Below are 21738 nucleotides of genomic sequence, written 5' to 3'. Positions count from 1 at the left end.
AGGAACTGTTCCAGGCCTCTCTCCCAGCTTCTGGCAGCTGCAGACGTTCCTTGGGTTGGAGATAGCCATCTTTTTCCTGTGTCTCTTTACATTGTCTGTCCCTGGGTCTAAATTTTCCCTTTTCATAAGGACACCAGTCATGTTGGATTAAAGCCCACCTAGATGACCTTATCTTAATCTAATTACCTCTATAAAAGACCCTATCTCCAAATAAGGTCACATTCCAAGGAACTGGGGCTTAAGACATCAACACGTCTCTCCAGGAAGACGCAATTCAACCCACAACACAATCGTCCCGCGTCACCTCCCTAATGTTCATTATTATGCAAGGGGTCCACTCTGCTCTGAACAAATCTTTTGTATGTTACCCTGCAGCTTCCCCCCACTGACAGCAAGAGGCAAGGGAGGGCACATTTTTTAGTAATGGGGGCCCAGAATTCAGCCTGGTCGACTCTGGCAACTTGGCCTTGGAAAGTATCTTCAGATCTCTCGGAGCTTCATTTTCCTTCCCTTTAAATTGGAGTAATATATTACAAGAATGTTGTGAAGCTGTAATAAGATATTATGTGTGAAGAATGCTTTTTAACATGTACTAGGAACGTTGCGTGGGATTTTCAGTTTCTTAAAAATGGCTCTTCAGAGGGTCAACAGCACAGGCTGCCGTCCGGCCTGGGTCAGATGCCCAGCTCTGCCACTGACTACTTGTGTGACTGGGAAGTCACTTCCCCTCTCTGTGCCTCCCTTTTATCCCATAAAGTGAGAATATTAACAGTTCCTCTGTTAAGCACTTGTATTGAAGATTAGAGTGTGATGTACCAAAAGCACTTAGAAACTCCTGGTACATGATATGTGCACTATTATATAAGTCTTTGCTATTTTTATTGAGGGTAAGATCACATCTCAGTACCCTGTGCGCAATTCCACCCCAGTTTCTGGCCTCGAGCAGATGCTCCACAATGTTTGCTGAATGAATAAAGGAATGGAGGCCCACAGCTCCTGCCCTCAGGAGACAGACACTAACCCCCTCACCTCTGCTCTGTAATGCGGCTCAGCTGATCCTCCCCTAAGCCGTGCAGAACTGGCCCTGCAGTGACGCAGGGGCCACGCCTGCCCGTACCTCCCCAGGCTGTGTTTCTTGAATCAAGTGCAGCTTCCTCCGGCAGCTGCTCAGTTTGCAGGTCAGTCTCAAGGCAGCGAGTAATACACACCAGCCCAAGAGGAATGTGCTTTCCTTTGTTACTAAAACTGAATGCACCCTGGAAAGGACACTCTACGCTTCCATCTCCTTCCAGCGCTTCTTCACCTGATTGGCCCTGTTTTCCTGGTCTTTTTCCCCCATCTTGCTCCCTTTCCTGTCCACCCCTTCCCAATGCCCCATCCATACCTCACCCACCCCTTCCACCTCCTCCTGGAAGCCTTTCCCAGCTTGACACCAACAAGAAGAAGATATTAATCATTTAGCTAAATAAAATAATTTTCAAATGAAGCATCTGATGCTTGGAAATCAGTTTCCTTAAACCTCTGGAAAATGGAGGGACTATTTTTGGTCTCACTGATTTCTCTTAACTGGCACATTTTCAGTTAACATATAAAGATAACAAGATGGATAATCCTTACCAGTAAAGACTGGGCTTGGCGTCTCAATCAAACTGACAAACAGCTCTTTCCCATCATAAGACACATAAGTAGTCTGAGACACTTAAACTGCCCAGGCTCAAGGACAGAGAAAAGAAGTCGAAGAGAAAAACAGTGAAAAAGAATTCTTCACATAATTGGAGAATCAAGGGAAGGAGACACGCTCAGTACATTTTGAAGCATATATAAAAAAATAAACTTGAGGGCTTCCCTGGTGGCGCAGTGGTTGAGAGTCCGCCTGCCGCTGCAGGGGACGTGGGTTCGTGCCCCGGTCCGGGAAGATCCCACGTGCCGCGGAGCGGCTGGGCCCGTGAGCCATGGCCGCTGAGCCTGTGCGTCCGGAGCCTGTGCTCCGCAACGGGAGAGGTCACAACAGTGAGAGCCCCGCGTACCGCAAAATAAATAAATAAATAAATAAATAAACTTGAGTCTTAATGTTAATAAATTAATTGATTGATTTAAACTTCTCAGGCAGCCAAATCCATTAAAAAAAATTGAAACGCGATTTGAAATGGCAAACTGCAAACAATTCACCCTCTTTGCCTCTCCTCCCCATTTATTAATTTTTATGTTTCGTCCGTTTAAACGGTCACAAATTAGGTCTTAACAGCACAATAGTGCTTGAAAGAATAGAGCAATTACATTGGCATGACTATAACGAGTCACAGATCTGCTCCTAGAGCACTGGTGACGGCCCCAAGGTCTTCCAGCCTCTCCGGGGATAACAGGCTGCCCTAAATGCAAACCTAGAGAGGGCAGACTCAGAAGCATTTGCAGCTCCCTGTAAGGAAGGGAAAAGCGCCAGCCTTGGGGAAGAGGGCTGGACCTCACCTGCTCAAACCAAAGCCTCTGGGTTGTTTTTTTTTTCCCACTTTCAAAAACCTTGAGAGATTTTGAAACTAGAGAAACTGAGGCTGTGGGCATCTGATCCCCCCAGCCAGTTTAGTCACTTAGAAAACATCTGCTAAACACTTTACATGTCACAGGGACCAAAGCAGTGGTCTATTTGACTGACTTTTCCACTGTAGGTACTTAATAAATCCTCCTAGACTTAATCGATTTTGACTTAATTTGCCACGTCTGCTGATACACTTCATGCCCCGCCTGTCACACAGACTGCTCACAATTCTCATAACATATTGGGACTGCTGCCAACATACCTCCCAGGTGTCACCCTCCACTGTAACTGTTGCTTTATGTGGCTTTCTCCTTCTACTAGAGTAGGAACATTCAAAGGGGAAATAGATGTAGAATTGACCACGTATAGCAAATTATGATTTTTTTCAGAGCAACTGTGGCTGTCTCTCGAGCTCCTACAAACATCGGAAAGAGTTGAGATATGGGAACATGATCACCCCCATTTGACAGATAAGAAAATTGAGGCACAGAATATTATACATTATCTGCAAAAGTTAATCTAACCATTTAGGGATGAAGCCACAACCAGAATTCCAGGATTTTCCCACTATAATGCATAGCTGCTTTAAACTCTGGATTAGTCATACCATGTTCATCAGGCCTGGCAAGTTTCAGTAGGACAGATATCAAAGAGAAACAGATCTGAGGTTCTTCCGAAGAGAGAAATGGCCAAGGCTGGTGCTGATTGTGAGAACAAGAATAGTGTTAAAGAGTTTGGTAGACAGGCCAGAGAGAAGCACCGTGATACAGAAACTGAACTAGTTATCAGGAGGATTGTTTTTATTTTTATTTTATTTATCTATTTATTTGCTTGCTGTTTGGCTGCATTGGGTCTTCGTTGCTGCGCGCGGGCTTTCGGTAGCTGTGGTGAGCGGGGTCTACTCCTTGTTGCAGTGCATGGGCTGCTCATTGTGGTGGCTTATCTTGTTGCAGAGCGTGGGCTCTAGGCGTGCGGGCTTCAGTAGTTGCAGCACGTGGGCTCAGTAGTTGCAGCACACAGGCTCTAGAGTGCAGGCTCAGTAGTTGTGGTGCATGGGCTTAGCTGCTCCACGGCATATGGGATCTTCCCGGAACAGGGATCGAACCCATGTCCCCTGCATTGCGAGGTGGATTCTTAACCACTGAGCCACCAGGGAAGCCCCAGGAAGGTTGTTTTTAATACCATGTATTTTTATCTACTCTGCAGAGAGGGTGTTGGTAATATTAATAATGATGAGGAAGAGGAAGAGGATAATAATAAAAATTTATAGAGGGCTGGGGTCCCCCTGGTGGCGCAGTGGCTGAGAGTCCGCCTGCCGATGCAGGGGACACAGGTTTGTGCCCCGGTCCGGGAAGATCCCACATGCCGCAGAGCAGCTGGGCCCGTGAGCCATGGCCGCTGAGCCTGCGCATCCAGAGCCTGTGCTCCGCAGCGGGAGAGGCCGCAGCAGTGAGAGGCCCGCGTACCGCAAAAAAAAAAAAAAAAAAAAATACTTATAGAGGGCTTACTATGTGCCAGGAACTGTTCAAACACTGTATATGCATTAAATCTTAATCCTTACCAAAGTCTATGAGGGGGGAACTGCTGTTATCCCCATTTTACAGATGTGGCAACTGGAGGCCACAAGGTCCCATGGCAAGAACAGCAGAGCTGGATTTTGAGCCCAAGTAGTCCAGTTCCAGAGACTGTTCCCTTTACCACTGGTTTAAACTGCTTCTCCAGGAAAGGTTCCAAGATAGAACAGGCTTCAGGAATGTGACTCCAGGACATCAGGATTTCGCTAAGTTGGTTTCACGCGTGCGGAACGCAAGGGAATCTGAGAGGTTCTTCAGTGGCTTCCGTGGACCTCCCAAGCAGGCTCCTGGACTCAGAGCATCCCAGCAGGCCGCTTTGGGAACGCATACCATTTGCCCCCAATCTTAGAGTCAGATTCTCCATTCCACAGCCAGGCCTGCTCCCTGAAAACACCATCACATGCTGAAAGCAGTGAGCAGACAAGACCCAACGGGAAGAGGAGGAATTCAGTGGATCAGGCTGTGACCCTGGGCCTCAACTGGAATTATTTCCCAAAAGGGCGTTTGTAGTCTGCTATCAATGGCGTGGCCCACACTAAGAAACAACTTAAATTATCCCCGAGTCATACAGCAGGGGCCTATTGTCAGTTTGAATTGCAGATCATATAAAATCTATTGCTTTTCCCTTGGAAAACTAATGGGATATAGTTGTCTGTTAGCTATTCCTATGGGCCAAACTCCTATTGTTAATCCCTTTAATAATCTCCTAATTAATCTGTTTTCTTTTTTGCTTCCATATTTTAATTGACTTTTTCAATTAGGGGCATACTAGGGAAAGACTCTAAAAATTCCTGGTTTTAAAATAAGAAATTGGAAGACCTCATTTTCCAATTATGCTTTTCCTTTCTCACACCAACCTGATTCTGAAATTTTTTCTTAGCCAAAGCTGCATTTATTCTCTTCCACATCGTGCAATGTAATGACCATGTAATTCTGATAGCTATGATCTGTTGTTCTGACAAGTACATATTACAGTTATTCAGCATCTTTCCTCATCCTGTTAAGAATCAACATGGGTATTCTGCATTAGAATCTTTCATGGTCGCTTATTTTAATAAACTTAATTCAGCTTGAAATTCTTACTTGCTTCTAACCATCCTCCCTAAACTAAATTTTCCTGGAGTAGAGATTATTTTGGGAAGCAGAATGAAGTGCACAAATCCTATGTAAACTACATCAGAATTCTGTTATTGTTTTTAAATAAGCGGATTCCAAACAATGCAAACCATAACAACATTAGAGATACAAAATCTAATAATCAGGGTAAGATTTTATACGTAGCGTAAAACATAAATCTGATCTTGCTCCTCTCCTGCTTCAAAACTTTCAGTGGCGGGCTTCCCTGGTGGCGCAGTGGTTGAGAGTCTGCCTGCCGATGCAGGGGACACGGGATCGAGCCCTGGTCTGGAAGGATCCCACGTGCTGCGGAGCAACTAGGCCCGTGAGCCACAACTACTGAGCCTGTGTGTCTGGAGCCTGTGCTCCGCAACAAGAGAGGCCCCGATAGTGAGAGGCCCACGCACCGCGATGAAGAGTGGCCCCCACTTGCCGCAACTAGAGAAAGCCCTCGCACAGAAACGAAGACCCAACACAGCCAAAAATAAATAAATAAATAAATAAATAAAATTTTTTAAAAAAAGCAACAAACAGAGAGAGAGAGAGACATTAAAAAAAAAAAAATTTCAGTGGCAATGAAGTTCATAGCCCTTAACTTGACTCCCAAAGTTCTTTGTTATCTGGTTCTAGTCAACTTCTTCCCGTTTTATCTCTTGTCATCCCCCCACTGCAACCCACACCCCCTTCCGTATTCCAGCCTTGAGAAAGTTCAAGAAGGCCCCCAGATGGTACGTTCTCCTAGCACGTCCTCTTCCTTTTGTCCTCATTTTATATTCTCCCCCTCAACACACAAATACACACACACACACACACACACACACACACTTTAGCCCTCACTCACTCTCTTGCCAAGTTCCTTCTCATCCTTCAGGTCTCAGTTTAAATATGTCACTTCTTCAGAGCCCTCCTTTGCCACCAGTCTCGATTCTGACCCTCTCCCACCATCCTCCCTCAGCCTTCTCCTCCAGAACAGGGACCACAGTTTGTAATTATACATTTATCTGTGTCACTGTTTGGCTAATAATCCGTCTTCACCACCTGATTGCAGGCTTCAGGCAGGGAGGCAGCAGATCTTGTGTTTACTCACCTTTAGTTAACTAGCACTTAGCACAAGGCCTGGTACACAGCAAGGTCTCAATAAATATTTGTTGAATGAAGGAAGGAATGAGACCCTAGCCTGGAAATAGACCAAGAACAATGGTGAGTGTGATCCACACCACCTGTCGTTTCTAAACCTGCTGCATCCCACCCGGAGTGGGCGGAGCCCCTGAGGGCTGCAATCTCCACATTAGACCCTGGTGTGGGACCATCTGCCTAGACTCCTCCAGGGCTCCCATGTTCCAGTTCTAGAAGATTCTTCACAAAGACTCTGGAATGGTGCCCTCCCACTCCATCCCACAGAAGCTGTGCCAGTCCCCTTCTCCAGGGGCTGGACCCTACCTCTCTTATCTCTCGGAAACAGTGTTTAACCAAGGGAGGAAGAGTTAAAACAAACAAACAAAAAAAAACAATCCTAGCAGCCACAGGAAGACTTTCCCAAGACATTTTCATCTTCATTTCTTGGACTAAAATTGGGAGACGCTATTTTTGACACTTTTGTTTTGTTTCACAATGGTATACAAAGATGCTTTACATCTCTGCTCAATGCCCTCTCCCGTCGGGTTATGACAACTTGCTTTGATAATCAACAGTTTTTGTGCGATGATGTGTATCCTGACAGATCTTACGCTTTAACAAAAACTTCCTTACCGATTGTTTACTGTGTCAAATAGTTATATTTTGACAGTAACTTTTCCTTTAGGATTTTACAGTCCTATAGTATCCCTTACTAAAATTCTGCTGCCTAGAGTTTCCCAGGCTTTGAATTTGTATGCCTCATACATCTGTGCTGCAACACCCTTCAAAATATTGATGCTAGACTGAACTATGTTCCAGGGCTCTCCCCTCAAATATGGATACTTGCAGAAATATCCTGTAGACTTGAAAATAATTTTAAATATAAGATATTTGAATAAGTATAATTAAGTACTGATTGCTTTTATCATGTTTTGAAATGAAAAGCTACTCTAGAGAAGAAACAAAAAGCCAATCAAAACATAACTAAATCTGTAATCCTGCATTTACTGTAAAGAAAATGACATACGAATATCTTTCCTTTCTTTGGTAATGCTGACAACACTTCCCCAGTGCTTACTACGTGCCAGGCATTCTCTACACCTTGTGCCTGTATTAGCTCATCTAATCCTACAACAGCCTTTAGAGGAAAACACAATAATTATTTTCATTGTATAGATGAAAACACCAATATACAAGAAATTCAAGTAATTTGCTCGAAGTTACAAAGGTAGGAAAAAGCAGAGCCAACTTATGTGCCCAGGCATCTGCCTCCAGAGCCTGTGAGCCTAACCACGCCTCTGACCCCCTTCCGACAGACAGACCCAGGCAAATGATCTTTTTCCACTCCCAAATCCTCATATATATTCTATTATATTTTAAATTGTGTTAAGTAGCCTATTATTCTATGAAGGAGAATGCTAGATTTTTAGCCTCCCTGGATTTTAACTGTTGCTAATAAATAGGTTAGTACAGTAAGGTAATTGAGTCAGATAAACCTAGATTTAAAATCCAGCCCTACCACTTACCAATTATATAAACTTTGGAAAGTTTCTTGATCTTTCTGAGTACATTTGTTGTTTTGTAAAATAGGGATCATTACAGCTGTTATAAGGAGAAAATGAGATAACCATGTATAAATTGTCTGGTACATGGGTAATCAATAATATACCTCACTCCAAGTGTGTAAGTAAGAACAGTAGGAAATTGTATTAATTCTCATGGAAAAGAAGGTTCCATCAATAAATTACTAATTCGATGTTGTCAATCATGTTCCATTGGCTGAAAATAGTTTATGTAGTTCCTTAAGAGTCCCAGTTGTATCAAGAGATGACAGCATTAACAAAAAAAACATATTTTTCTAGCCTAATCGAAATTTTTACCTGAAGCTACAAAGCATTACATTAGAAGACTAATGATCAAATTGACAATTATATGAACGAGTAAAATATAATAGCCAAACTGGTAGAAGCGTGGATGTCTCACAAATTCCAACTCCATTCTATGGAACTCTGCTTTCCCAAATCCCTGCATGAGGCCCTTTGTACATTTGTACACATAGGCCCATACGTGTACCCTGTATACATGAGCCTTTCTGGGTGTCATCTTCCAAGTGAACTGACTGTGTTTGAAGAGAGTTTGAATTGAGCTTGCCAGAGAGAAGCCTGGGGAGACTTATCCTCTACACAAGAAATGTCACTCTGTTCAATTCTCCTCCACCCCTGATGACGGGCAGTAGCCACGTCCCGTGACCACCTCCCACAATAGATGATAAGAATGTATTTGGACACCTGACATAAGGCAGCCAGTCCAGAGACTGGTCACACTCCTGTGCTCTAGGAGCTGGCCCAATCTGAATGCTTTCTTGGACATTTTATTTTAGAAAATCCAGAGACTTGGGCAATTGTCAAGGGAAGACAGAAAGAGAAGTAAAAATAAGACATGCCTGAAGCAGGTTGGTAGGGCTGGAGGGACCCTAGGACATCACAAAACAATGAGCAAAGTAAAGTTAGGATTAAAACTTTACCTTAGGGCTTCCCTGGTGGCGCAGTGGTTGGGAGTCCGCCTGCCAATGCAGGGGACATGGGTTTGTGCCCTGGTCTGGGAAGATCCCACATGCCGCGGAGCGGCTGGGCCCGTGAGCCATGGCCGCTGGGCCTGCGCGTCTGGAGCCTGTGCTCCGTGGCGGGAGAGGCCACAACAGTGAGAGGCCCACGTACCGCAAAAAAAAAAAAAAAAAAAAAAAAAAAAACTTTACCTTAAAAATCTGTAGACAGAAGTAGATGGAGAGAGAAAGAGATTTCTAGACTGCTTTGACTTGGATTATTTTTTTTAACTTTTTATTTCATATTAGAGTACAGTTGATTAACAATGTTGTGTTAGTTTCAGGTGTACAACAAAGTGGATTATTTTAAATTGTGGGTCCAGTTTGCCAGGATTTTAACAGTGGACCTTCCAGTACTTGACCCAAGATGTCTGTTTCCTCCCTTAGGATGCTGAATGAAACATCAACAATATGAACTTGAGCCTAAGGAGACATGCTGACCTTGCCCATCGTTACAGAATAACTTTAGCAGAAACGTGACCGATTCCTTCTGGGGTCCCCGGTGCCCGCCTCTGTGTCCTGCCTACAGAGGGCGGCGCAGCCTCTCATGCTCCTAACGCAGGTTGATGAGTGCAGAGCGCCAGGCTGAGCCCAGGTCCCCTGTCTGCCCTTCTCCGCGGCAGTGTAGGAGGCTGACATTTGGGAGGGAGCCTGCGCCACCACAAGTGCAGCTGAAACGAGCAGGGGGCAGCGTGCGAACTCCAGATGTTTAGAATTAGGATGACTATAAACAAATGTGTTTGCCCAGATCCACCCAGCTTGCTTTTTAAAATTACTTTTATATTTGGTAAACAAACCCATATTCTCTTTTCTTGGTTGCAAATAAGACTAATTCTTTAGGGAATGACAGTCTCCATACTGGTTAACACAGTTCGTTATTCTTTCTCCAGAAATCGCATAATTCACACATCAACATGATTCTCTCAATTGGTAGTTTTGAAAACTTGGGAATTCAGTATAAACACTACCATTTGTGATTACTCTTCAAGACTGGTTTTAGGCACACCTGTCACCTAATTAATTTTTTTTTTCACTTTGCCAACTTTAACATCCCGATGTTACTTTAGCTGTAAACACTCTTCACTACCTCATATTGTGACATTTAATTTTATACAACTGTCACGGGATTGGGGCAGGGACATGGGCTGCAGCTTTCATGTATTATAGCAAACTGCTCCGTTGCAGGTGATTATCTGAGTTCATGCCTGGAAATTTCACCTGTGCATCAGTTACTAAGAAATGTCCGCTCCTATTCTACCACTGCCTCTTCTTCAATCATTCGATTTAGGGGTGTCTTCAGCCACCCTGGAGCACACATTTCAAGACCTTCTGATTACTTTCCCCGCTGCACAAATGTGGCGCATAATTATTCACATTTTGTCATCACTCCAGCACAAACCAACATTTAGCAAGTTCAAAGCTTCCTTTTGATAAGTCACAATAAATATGCTCCTCTGATGGCCTTCCACACTGCCTAGAAGGGTCCGACTTTACTCTCAGCAGCACGTTTCCTTAGGGTCTTTTGTCAGAGTTAGAATCCACTAAAAACAACAACATTTCAGGACGCTTCTCTGTTCAACAGGTCTGAGCAAGGCTGATAATCATCGAATGCCTGATTCACCCCTTGTATGTTCCAACATACATGTGCACGCATGTGTGCACACACAGATACACACCTTCGTATATAAGGAATGATTGTGAAATGGTTGACAACAGAGTTGAAAGCTACTTATGACAGTCCTAAGACCCAAACTCTTTCTTCCAGGGCCGTTGTTCAAGAGAGAACTGCAAGTATCTTCACCCTCCAACACATTTAAAAACTCAACTCGAAATTAACGGGAGGAACAATTTGATCCAGCAAAAAACTGCAGCAGCAATGCTTGCCCAGCAGATGCAATTTATGTTTCCAGGAACCCCACTTCATCCAGTGGTGAGTACATTGCATCTCATGATGGGCTTGATGATTAAAGTGTTGGTACCAGCAAGGCCACATTGACCTAAAATGGTGTCCCCCTACTTTGTCTCTTTGGCTACCATTAAGGCAAATAGCTTTGAAGCTAACTAGATGCTGAAAACAGGGTTTTTTATATTATTTAAATGGAAAAACGCATGTAGAAACTGTAGGCAAAGACAATTTCTAATCAATATCTGGGAAATCTGTGTCACTCCAGCTCTTTCTCACCAGTAACCTCCATATTTGAACCATCTTAGAAGGGCAATAGTTCTACGCTCTCATTTAGAGTATGAATTGATGATCTATGCAAAGAAGAGATTCTGATGCCTAAAACATTATTAGCAATGCAACAGATAGATTATTTAGTTCAATGGTATCATTTTAAGGAAGGGGAAAATGAAACCACAGAAGTTAGCGGATTTACCCAATGTCCTGCAGCTAATCAGTTGTGGAGCTGAGCCTGGACCTCAGACATCTTGACCAGGGCGCTTTCTGCAGTCTGCTCCCCCTGGAGCCTGGCAGAGGCCTGAAGGAGGGCTGCCTGAGCCACCCACGCCTCCCGTCTCAGAGGCCTGCAAAGGGTGCAGGAGCTGAGACAAGGCCCACAGGATTAAACGCCCAGGGAGTTCAGTCTACGAATATGTACTGTGTCATATTTCACAGTGATTTCACAGTGTTTGAAAGTACTTCCTTAAAGGTCTGGAAATTGCTCTAAGAATGAGGCCCTGAGGGAGAGGAGTGCATTTTTTGGCTTTAGTGAATTTTGTTTGCACTTGTAAATTTTTTGTCAAAAACAAGCTAATTTTTTAAAAAACAAAGCCAGTGAAGTGAGTGAAATTTGCTCTTTTTTAAAAAAGAGGTACATACACAAGAGATGATTGTTTAAAAATCAGTCTTTATTGTATGAAAATTCTATGTCATTGAAAGCTGCTAAATGAAAAGGGATAGCTACCAGGGAGTTACATTTTCTTGTTGTGCGTCCATGAGATGAGATGGGGAAGGTAGGGTTGGTCCAGGAAGAGGGGAGAGAATCTGGGCAGATTGTTGTCAATTCTGCTTGTCTCCAGGTTTCTGCCCAAGAATAGTGGCACAAAGTAGCCAGGAACCAGCTCTGCTCGGAGTAAAAAAAAAAAAAAAAAAAAAAAAGTGCAGGTGCAGGGACTCCAAAATAAATCAGCTACAGTCTTGTGGGTGTAGACAGACTCAAGGAAAAGGCAACATAAGATTCAGGCCCAGGGAATTATGATTTTGGATGAGGCAGGAAAGGCTGCTTGGAGGAAGTCCCAAATAAGTACAGCCTAAAGGATGAGAAGGAGTTATCCTAGATGTAAGGACAACACAGGTAGAGTTCTGAACACACATTTAACACCAAATACAGGCGTTTAAGTGGATCTACTTAAAACCATTCACCTGTATAATTTATGGTTCTCTTTACTGATACACACATATAAATTATTTTATTAAATTACCTAAATGCTAAAATAATTTAATTATACATATTAAATGACGTCTATGGGAATAAACTTAGAACCACCTAGGTCAACATAGCAACAGTGCATTATATCGTTTTAATCATTCACTTCTTGTTTACTTAGAATTTGTAAGGATTGACCCTGGTACCCAATAATGGCAATGGTAATAAGAAAATTCCATTCCTGTTATAAACTATTAGTTGAATTTTCTTTGAAAGTTATGTTTATGTATTGTCTCATATATTAATTAGAAGACAATAATCAGATTACTCTATGAAGAAGGAATATTACATTTAAGTATTTTAATAGAGGTTTTTAAATCGCAAGAAAAATTAGAACAAAAAATGTAATAAACTTAAAAATCATTAACTCTACAAACAAATCACTTCAGAGTCTCAGGAATAAATTAGTGACCTAATACAAGGTAGTAGGCCAAATAAGGGCCCTCAAAGGTACCTGGAAATGTAAATGTCACCCTACAAGGAAATAGGGTCTTTGCAGATGTGATTAAGCTAGGCATCTTGAGATGGGGAAATTCTCCTGGATTAAATGCAATCACAAGCATCCTTAGAAGAGAGACAGAGGGAGAGTTGACACACATACGGAAGAGGAGAAAGGCAATGTGCCCATACAGGCAGAGACTGGAGTGATGTGGCCACTAACCAAGGGATGCCAGCAGCCACCAGAAAATGGAAGAGACAAAGAATGGGTTCATCCCTAGAGCTTCCAGAGGGAATATGATCTTGCCAAAGCCTTGACTTCGGCCCAGTGAAACTGATTTCAGACTTACGGCCTCCAGAACTATGAAAGAATAAATGCATGTTGTTTAAGCCACCAGGTTTGTGGGAATTTGTTAGACCAGCCACGGGAAACTAATACATGCAGAAATTGCTTAAGACAAAGAAATTGATAAACATAAAGTAGCCAGTATCCCTCCATTTTTAGGTTTCCTTCTTAGGTAAACTTCTCTAAAGAGAAATGCATATTTTTTCCACTCCCTTTATCTCCCATCTCCCCTGAACCCATCCGCTGACATCTCTCACCAGTGACCTCCATGTTGCTAAACCAATGGGCACTTCTGCTTTTATTGTACTCTTTCGACCTCTTAGTGACATGCAATCCATCTCTCCTTTGTGGAGCACCCCTCGCTCTCTGATCGTTCCTTCCTCCTCTGTCTCCATTGCCCATTCTTTTCCTCTATTATATGTTGAGGCTGCTATACATTGATGTTCCCAGTGCTGGACCCCTCTTTCATTTACCCTCTCCTTCATGGTCTCATCCATTTTTGTGGCTCTGAATCATCTACAGGCTGAGAACTCCCAAATGCACGTTCCCAGTCCAAACCTCTCCTCTGAGTCCCAGGTTCAGGTATCCAGCTTCCTACTGGACTCACCTTCAGATTTCTCACAGGAACTTGACATGTTCAAGACCCATTTTTTTATTCTACTACACTTCCATCTCAGTATGTGCAACCAGCAGTTTCAAACCAAAACCAAGCAGATCCTCTCACATCCAGTTCATCAGCAAATCCTGTCATATGTGCCTTCAAGTCCATCTACTTCTTCTCCCAGCACCCTCGTGTGAGCCGCCATCAAGTATTTCAAAATACTTTGTAAGCTGTTCCCTCCTGATCTCTCAAGTTCCACTCTTGCTTTATTCCAATGTATCCTGCACACAGCAACCGGAGGACTCTTTTAAACACATAAAGGCATCATATCACTCCCTTTCTTACAACCCTTCAATGCTTTCCCATTTCACTGGAGACAAAGCCTAAACATGTAACCTTGACTTGATCTATAGTGTCATCTGTGATCAGGTCCCTTCCCAGCTCACCAACTCATTCTGGGCCACTCTTCCTTTATCCACTGAGACCAAACCAAACTTTCAGTTCTGTGAACACACAGAGCTCTTGTTTGCCTCAAGGCCTTTGCTTTTGCTGGAAGTTTCCTACCACTCTTCACGTTTTAACTTCATCTTATTCATAAGGACGCCAACTCTATCCCCTGCGACCCACCACCAATCTCTGTCATTACCAGTGAGGCCTCCTCATTTCTGCTTATCCATAAAAATGAATTGTCATTTTATTTCTTTGTCCTTCCCCATTAGGGTTTAAGTTCAGTAAATGTAGACACGGTGTTCTGGCACCATGTCTGTACCACCAATGAATATTTACTGAATGAATGAAAATGCAATCTATTCTTTCCTCTTCTGTCTCAAATTCATTACATTTCAAAAGTCTCCTTCACCTTATTCCTCCTAGCAGTTTTTCTTTCTCCAATTCCTAACAGAGTGTAACAGCAATTCTTCCTTCCCTTCCCTTCCCAGCACACTGCCCCCAACCCCTCACCTCCCACACAACCTTCCCACGTACACTCAAGATAAAGCAGCAGGCGGGTAGCCTTTAGTAGGACAGGGATTCAAGAGCCTATGCAATCCACTCCTTGGGGGTGAGGTCTAGCGTTGAGTATTCTGTGCTCCAGAGGTGCTTCCAGGAGTAAAGGGAGAAGGCTTAAGAGATGCCATGTTTTAGGCCTTTCAGTTTGAGTGCCAAATACCTACCCTTTGAAGTCAGAGCTTTCTAAATGTATGAGCTCTCAGGCTCTTGTTTTAAAAAGTCAATTGACTACATTTTAGAGCCATAAAATACCTCGGGTCACTTAGTCATTCCTCCCCAGCCCTGATCCTTCCTCGCCACTACAAAATATCAAAGAGCACGTGTGCACATGTGAGTGTGTGATCTTTGAACCCAGACCCACTGCTGTAAGGTACTGAGAAGGAAGAGTGGAGAGTGAGAAACTCAGGCAGGTGGGGTGAAGCCCAGAGCGAAGACGGCAAGACCGGCATTTCGGACACGATTTTCTTCCCGAAGACTCTCTGCAGCTCTTGTCCTCTGGCCTCTCTCACTGCAGCTAGTGCTGAGAGATGAGGAGGACCAGATGGATCTCGTCTCAGACCACCTGACAACAGCCCTCCTGCGGGAACCGCAGGGCCGCTTCTCCCAAGCCCCAGCTCGTGGCCTTCCAGGAGCAGATTCACCTGCCCTTCTCTTAGCTACCAACTCAGACTCAAGTTCAGACACCAGCCTCAACTCCACCTGGAGACCTTAATTTGAATCCAGGGTCTGAGACCCACTTTTCCAGGCAGCTGTTCAGAGCAGCCCTAACCTCCTGCCTGCGGGAGGCCCTGGCTGACTGTGGGACATGGCTCCCCGCCAACGCTCACTCTGTATGCTTATGTCTGTAAGGGCAACTCGTGGTTTTGTTCCCTCTTCTGTTTTAAGAAATGACCAACGAGATCTAGTAAGTGAAAAGGAGTAAAAACAGCCCCAGACCGGGAGCCAGGGGTCCTGGGTAGTTTGCCTTGACTCTGCCTGGGCAGCGCTGACCTTGGGGAATCCACGTGGTCTCTACTCTAAATTGCTTTCACCTGAAGACTGTGCAGTTCTCGCTGCCACGCTTGCTTCTCGCGAGTACTGAGAAGATTAAAGAAGACACCGTGTGTGAGAATGCTTTGAAAACAGCCGAACCTTTCACAGATGTAAGGTATTACTGTCAATGATAATAATAATAAATAATATAGTGCCCATCTCTGAAAATTACCATAACTGTATTTTTTTTACTATTCAACTTCAACAAAAAAACACTCTAGATAAAAAAAAGAGAAAATATCTAATTGAATCTATCTTCATAAAGCTTATGAACTTTTAACTTTCACATGAAAGAAAATATATACTTTCCCAACCTATATTTCAAAATAAAGAAGATATTTTCTATCATTTAGTAAGATTTTATACCTCTAGTATTATATTGCTATCCTGACTACATTCCTGTTATAGAATCAATGGACAATTTGGGGGAAAAAACCTTTATTAATACTGATTTTTACACTACTAATGATAGCTGCTATTTCTTGCGTTCCAACCGTGTGAAGTATTCTAAGAAAGAACGAACACCTTGCTCAGCCAAAGTCTTTAAGCTGAGTAGTTTTACTTCCCTTCTGCAGATGAGAAAACTAAAGTTCAGAGAGGTTGATTTCCTGCCCAGGGTAAAGATTAATAACTGGCCGAGCTCAGGATTTCGAATTCCTGTCTCCCTTTGTCTAATATTTGTGTTTTTACTTTTAAATAATACTCTCTGTGACCTATAGTACAGCTAACATCAATAAAACAAACTGCAACATTCATTTTTGACCATTAAATTAGATGAACAAGGAACAAAACTTGGCTAATGGCGAGAGATTTGTTGATATCCAAAAAGGTTTTGGGAAATGGGTTTTGAGGTTCTGACAGCCCATTGACAGTCAAGGTACAACCTGAATGTGTGTCCCTACACTGACCTGGGCTTCAAGTTATCTAAAAGGGAAGGAGGTTGGGAATTTACTTCAACAGAAAGTCAAAAATGGAGATGTGGGGAGAGCTCTAGTTTCTAAATGTTTACTTCGATCATTAGCCTCTAGATTAAATGACACCACTAGTACTGGTTTTTCCTAATATTTATTTTCACTCCTCATCTATGACAGTTGTCCCCAAACTGGGCTCCACATCAGATCATGTAGTAAGTTTTTTTTTAATGCAAATCTCAAGGACCCTGCCCAGACATATTGAGTCAGAATTTGTGATATCTCTATTTATGAAATTCCCCTCAGGCATTTCTGATATAGCTGGTTCTTTGAATCACTGATCTGTTGTGATTTATGACCTTTCAGAATTGATTTTCTTAAATCCTAACATTATAGAGCCCTTATACCATTTAAATCACTTGGCTTCTTTTCAACAGTACTAAATTATAAAAGCTACAGTTACTGAAAACCACAACGTTCTATAATTATGACTCAAATAGGTTGAAAATGGAAAACATTCATGTATAAAACTCTGTAGAAAGTCAAGGAAGAAAAAAAATCCTAACTGCCATCAATTTCCCATGTTAAGACTTCATGAAGCAACTTTCCCCCAAAGTGAAGTTTATGTCAGAGCCATAAAGATCTAAGAGCCCCTTGTGAGAGTGCAGCAGCAGCCCTCTAAGACCATTAGAATCACCTCTTCCGTCCCTCCCCCGACCAGCCACTTCAGTGAAGCCTTTCAGCCTCTCCAAGAACTCCCCGCACAAACTATCAATAATTCACTGCTTTCTAACATCATCGTTTGTAAAAGATATTTTTCCATTATTGCTGTCAACAAAAAACTTAATACACACAGATTATTATTTTTCCCATATGTTCAACAACTCAGAGCTATAAATAGACAACAAGAATGTTACCCATAATGTACAAATAGAGAAGTAGCATGACATGGCCAACCACATAGTTCAATATGAGAAAATTGCATTAACATGGGATTGCAAATACCTAAAATATCCTAAAAATAAATAGGGTAAAAGTCATCCAATAACTAAAAACAAAACAAACAAAAACTCTTCAGATCCAATTCAGTGCAAAGTTTATTCTAAGAAAAATCTTTAGCATCTTAAGTTTTTAACATCAGTTCTTTGAAAGTGAAGCAAAAGTTTGTTGTTCTCTTAAATGTACATTTTTAACATTGGCTCTTTAAAAGTGAAGCCAAGTTTGTTGTTCTCTTAAATGTGCATTATTTCCTTTCTGAAAGGCATATTTTCAGGTGAAGCTTTTGAAAACAATCATCCCGTCAACCCTCTAATATATTTCTTCTTATCCCTGGACAAAGCGTACAGTGATAGAGAAGTTTAGTAAGGACCTCTATGCCTTCATCACTGCTGCGTTGATTTTGTGACCTAGGAAACCAAAGCCACTTTTTTTTTTTTTTTGCGGTACACGGGCCTCTCACTGTTGTGGCCTCTCCCGCTGCGGAGCACAGGCTCCGGACGTGCAGGCCCAGCGGCCATGGCTCACGGGCCTAGCCGCTCCATGGCATGTGGGATCTTCCCGGACCGGGGCACGAACCCGTGTCCCCTGCATCGGCAGGCGGACTCTCAACCACTGCACCACCAGGGAAGCCCCCAAAGCAGCTTTTAATGGCCAATGGAAAAGTTCAAGCCCTTCTGTCCAACCTTTCAGGAAAGGAAGATTGGATCTAGACATAGTTGAGCTAGAGCAAGAAATAGCAGGTCTAGACGTAAGCTGCCTATGAATTTTGGGGTTATATATGCTAGTGATAGAATATGGAAACATACTGGTAAATCTGAACAAAATAAAATACCAAATAATCCCCACTTTTTGAGAGTGTATAAACTTGGTCAGTCTGAAAATCAGTCTATAGTCAAGGGTTTTTCTTTCTTCCTCTCCCTTTGAGAGACACGTAGGAGAAATCAAAGACTATGAGTCAGCATTCCCTAAGTTTTACTGCCTTCTTGTTGTAACACTCAGTAGTTTGGAATGATGAGCAATTAGAGTGAAATTATCCTTTTCTTGAGAACACTTTCATGGGGATAAAAGTTTAACCTGGTCCCTGTAGTTCGGTTTCTATCACGTTCTCCCACGTGTTTGTGTGGTTTGGGGAGGGGAGGATCTGTATGGACTTCATTTTTATTAAGCAAAAAACAGAGAAGCTTAACGAATTTTCACAGTTCAGCATTGATCTATGCAACTAACACAAAGAGTCTTGTATGCAATGAATGAATTTTGCTCAAATGACACTTGCTGGTGATTTTTTAAAGTTTTATTCTAAAGGAACCTTTGTCTTGTGTTATCTTCCTTTAACAGCCCACTTTTCCTGTAGGTCCCGCAATAGGGACAAATACGGCGATTAGTTTTGCTCCTTACCTAGCACCGGTAACCCCTGGAGTTGGGTTAGTCCCAACGGAAATTCTACCCACCACACCTGTTATTGTTCCCGGAAGTCCACCTGTCACTGTCCCGGGCTCAACTGCAACTCAGAAACTTCTCAGGACTGACAAACTGGAGGTACTTCAATTATATTTGTGGTTTGAGATGCATTTGTGGTAGAACTATACCTCTATGTAAGTGAATGCTTGTAAGATATTAATTCAGTCTTGTAAAACAGCCATGCACACACATTCACCTAAAAGCCATGCATTCATAATTCTATTGTTTGAATTTAAGGTCAAGTATAAAGGAAATTAGTCTGTGGGAAAAGAATACGTTTAATACAAACAAAAAATCTGTTGTGTGGAATGTGTGTTCAGGGGCAAAATATGTAACAACCAATGGAACATTGAATCAATCACTATGCAGGCCACGAAGATGGCTCCCAAGGGCTCCAGCTGTGCCAGGCATGAACCTTTGCTGGATCCTGGAAAGGTCTGGTAACGGGCAGGTTAGGAGGCCAGCAGCCAGGACAAGGGAGACGCTCAGGGACAGGGGTGGGAGGACGTAGGACTATGACTACTGACCAAGTGGTATGATCATATTTCAGTATTTGAAGAACTAGTATGGCTGCTCTAGCATGTTCCAGGATATCAGCCCCAGTTATGTACAGGTAAACAGGGGGAACTGGAGCCTGGGAAAATCTAATTATTGATTTGAGATATTTTCTTTAACTTAAATTCAAGTGATCTACAAAAGTCAAGAAAACACAGACTTAGAAAACAAACTTATGGTTACTGGGTGGGGGAAGGGTGGGGGGAAGGGATAGTTAGGGAGTTTGGGATTGAGAGGTACGCCCTGCTATATTTAAAATGGATAACCAACAAGGACCTACTGCAGAGCACAGGGAACTCTGCTCAATATTATATAACAACCTAAATGGGGAAAGAATTTGAAAAAGAATAGATACATGTGTATGTATAACTGAATCACTTTGCTGTACACCTGAAACTGTCACAACATTGTTAATCAACTATACTCCAATATAAAATAAAAAGTTAAAAAATTCATATATTTATAAAACATAATTCTTAAGTCATGAGTCAAACCAACTCACCTGTACTTTACTAGGTAAAATTTCTCTTTAATCAGTTAGGGCATTCATCCATTTATCTTAACTACTGTATCCTATGACATTTAATAGAGCATTTTATATGGGTGTGTAAAGAGTCTGATAGATTTTTCAAAGAGTTCCTTTCATTCAACCACCAGTTAGTTGTTAGGTGATATATATGTATGGTTAGGATGTACACTGTGCTTTGCCTTGGATCATTTGACAATGTTCTTTCAATGTGCATTTGTTTAAATATTTGCACAATAAATATTGAAAATGATAAAATGTCGCCTAATATCAGCTTCCATCTGGAGTATATAGATCCCCAAATGAAAAGACAAAAAACTCCCATCGCTACTGTTTTGATCAAGACTAACCCTGTGAATATTGAACAGACCTTTCATGGGACTGGAAAAGTGTTTGGGGCTCCACTTGGTGGACCCATGAAGGTTTCGTGTTCAGTACGTGACTGTGTGGTTTAGAAAACAAATTAAATCAGCTGAGTTGGGAACAAGTTGTCGTTCCCAACAGGATTGGTAGACAAAGACATATGTAAAACTGATTCACGAGGACTTTAGCAAAGCAGCTTGCAATTCATTTCAAACCAGGAATGAAGTCAGCTGCACACAGAGCCCCTTGGTAAATGCCTGATGGCTACTCTACACCCCAATGCAGTCTTAGCCTGGAGTCATTCCACTTACAGAGGGAGGCATACTCAGAATCTGTGGGAACAGTTTAGTAATTTTTATTTTGTACATTTTATGAGCTAAAGATGGAATGTTGGATAATATCCAAAGTAGAAGGAAACAATGAATAATTTTGTGATTTATCTGTTTACCCTTTAAACTCGCTTGGTCACTGGTCAGTGAAACTGTATTTCCCAAGTACTTTTGACTCTCTAAAGGCTTGAATGTCATGTCAGTGACCCTTCCTGTAATGTCACTAATGATAAAGATGTGAACCACCGCTTAAGCACATCAACTTTGGATGTGGAGCCTGAGAAGAAAATAACTTACAATTTTACTAGTAATTCTTCCCTGATAATGATATTTATAAATATAAGTATTATGTATATATGTTATTTGTGTTACTTGACGTTATCGGTATTTAGGGCAAGGTTAAGAATACTCTTTAAATTCCAAAGAAAATTTTCTTTAAACAGTAAACTCCTGATCCACAAGAATTCTCAGAGGATGGAGCATTGCGCAGTTACTTGAGATTTCAGGATAATTAAGGATTAAGGAATAAAAAAAAAAAGAAACCATACATCACACTTCAAACTCTATTCTACTTCCCTCCTTTTACTTCTTTCCCTTTATCTCTTCCCGTATTTCTCTCCGTTTTATTTTGTATTTTTACCTTCTTTCTGTGCTGTCAGAAATAATAATATTGTGACTTAAATGAAAGTTTTGGTGTCTTAGATATCGCACTTCTTCTGATTTATGAGTATAAGCATACGTTATCTTTGTGGAGCAGGATAGACCTATGGGAAAACGGGAGTATTCACGTTCACTCCAGCCCC

General features: G+C 42.2%; 1 protein-coding gene across 11 annotated transcripts in view; it reads left to right on the top strand.

Moving 5' to 3' along the window:
• The window catches only part of MBNL2 (muscleblind like splicing regulator 2), a gene marked incomplete at both ends in the record, with an annotated part of 99188 nt that overhangs the window by 37126 nt on the left and 40324 nt on the right, over positions 1-21738 (top strand). For 9 of the 11 annotated variants that reach the window (XM_079721726.1, XM_079721735.1, XM_079721734.1 and 6 more), the window contains 2 exons: positions 10707-10871; positions 19040-19240. In XM_079721726.1, coding sequence (XP_079577852.1) covers positions 10707-10871; positions 19040-19240 — 366 coding nt within the window. The remainder of the gene's footprint in view (positions 1-10706; positions 10872-19039; positions 19241-21738) is intronic. The other 2 variants (XM_079721727.1, XM_079721733.1) reach the window with 1 other exon arrangement.

Source organism: Hyperoodon ampullatus (genome assembly GCF_949752795.1).
Source record: "Hyperoodon ampullatus genome assembly, chromosome: 16".
Lineage (NCBI taxonomy): Eukaryota > Metazoa > Chordata > Mammalia > Artiodactyla > Ziphiidae > Hyperoodon > Hyperoodon ampullatus.
Note: the sequence above shows the minus strand (reverse complement) of the source record. Positions and strands in the feature narration are given on the sequence as shown.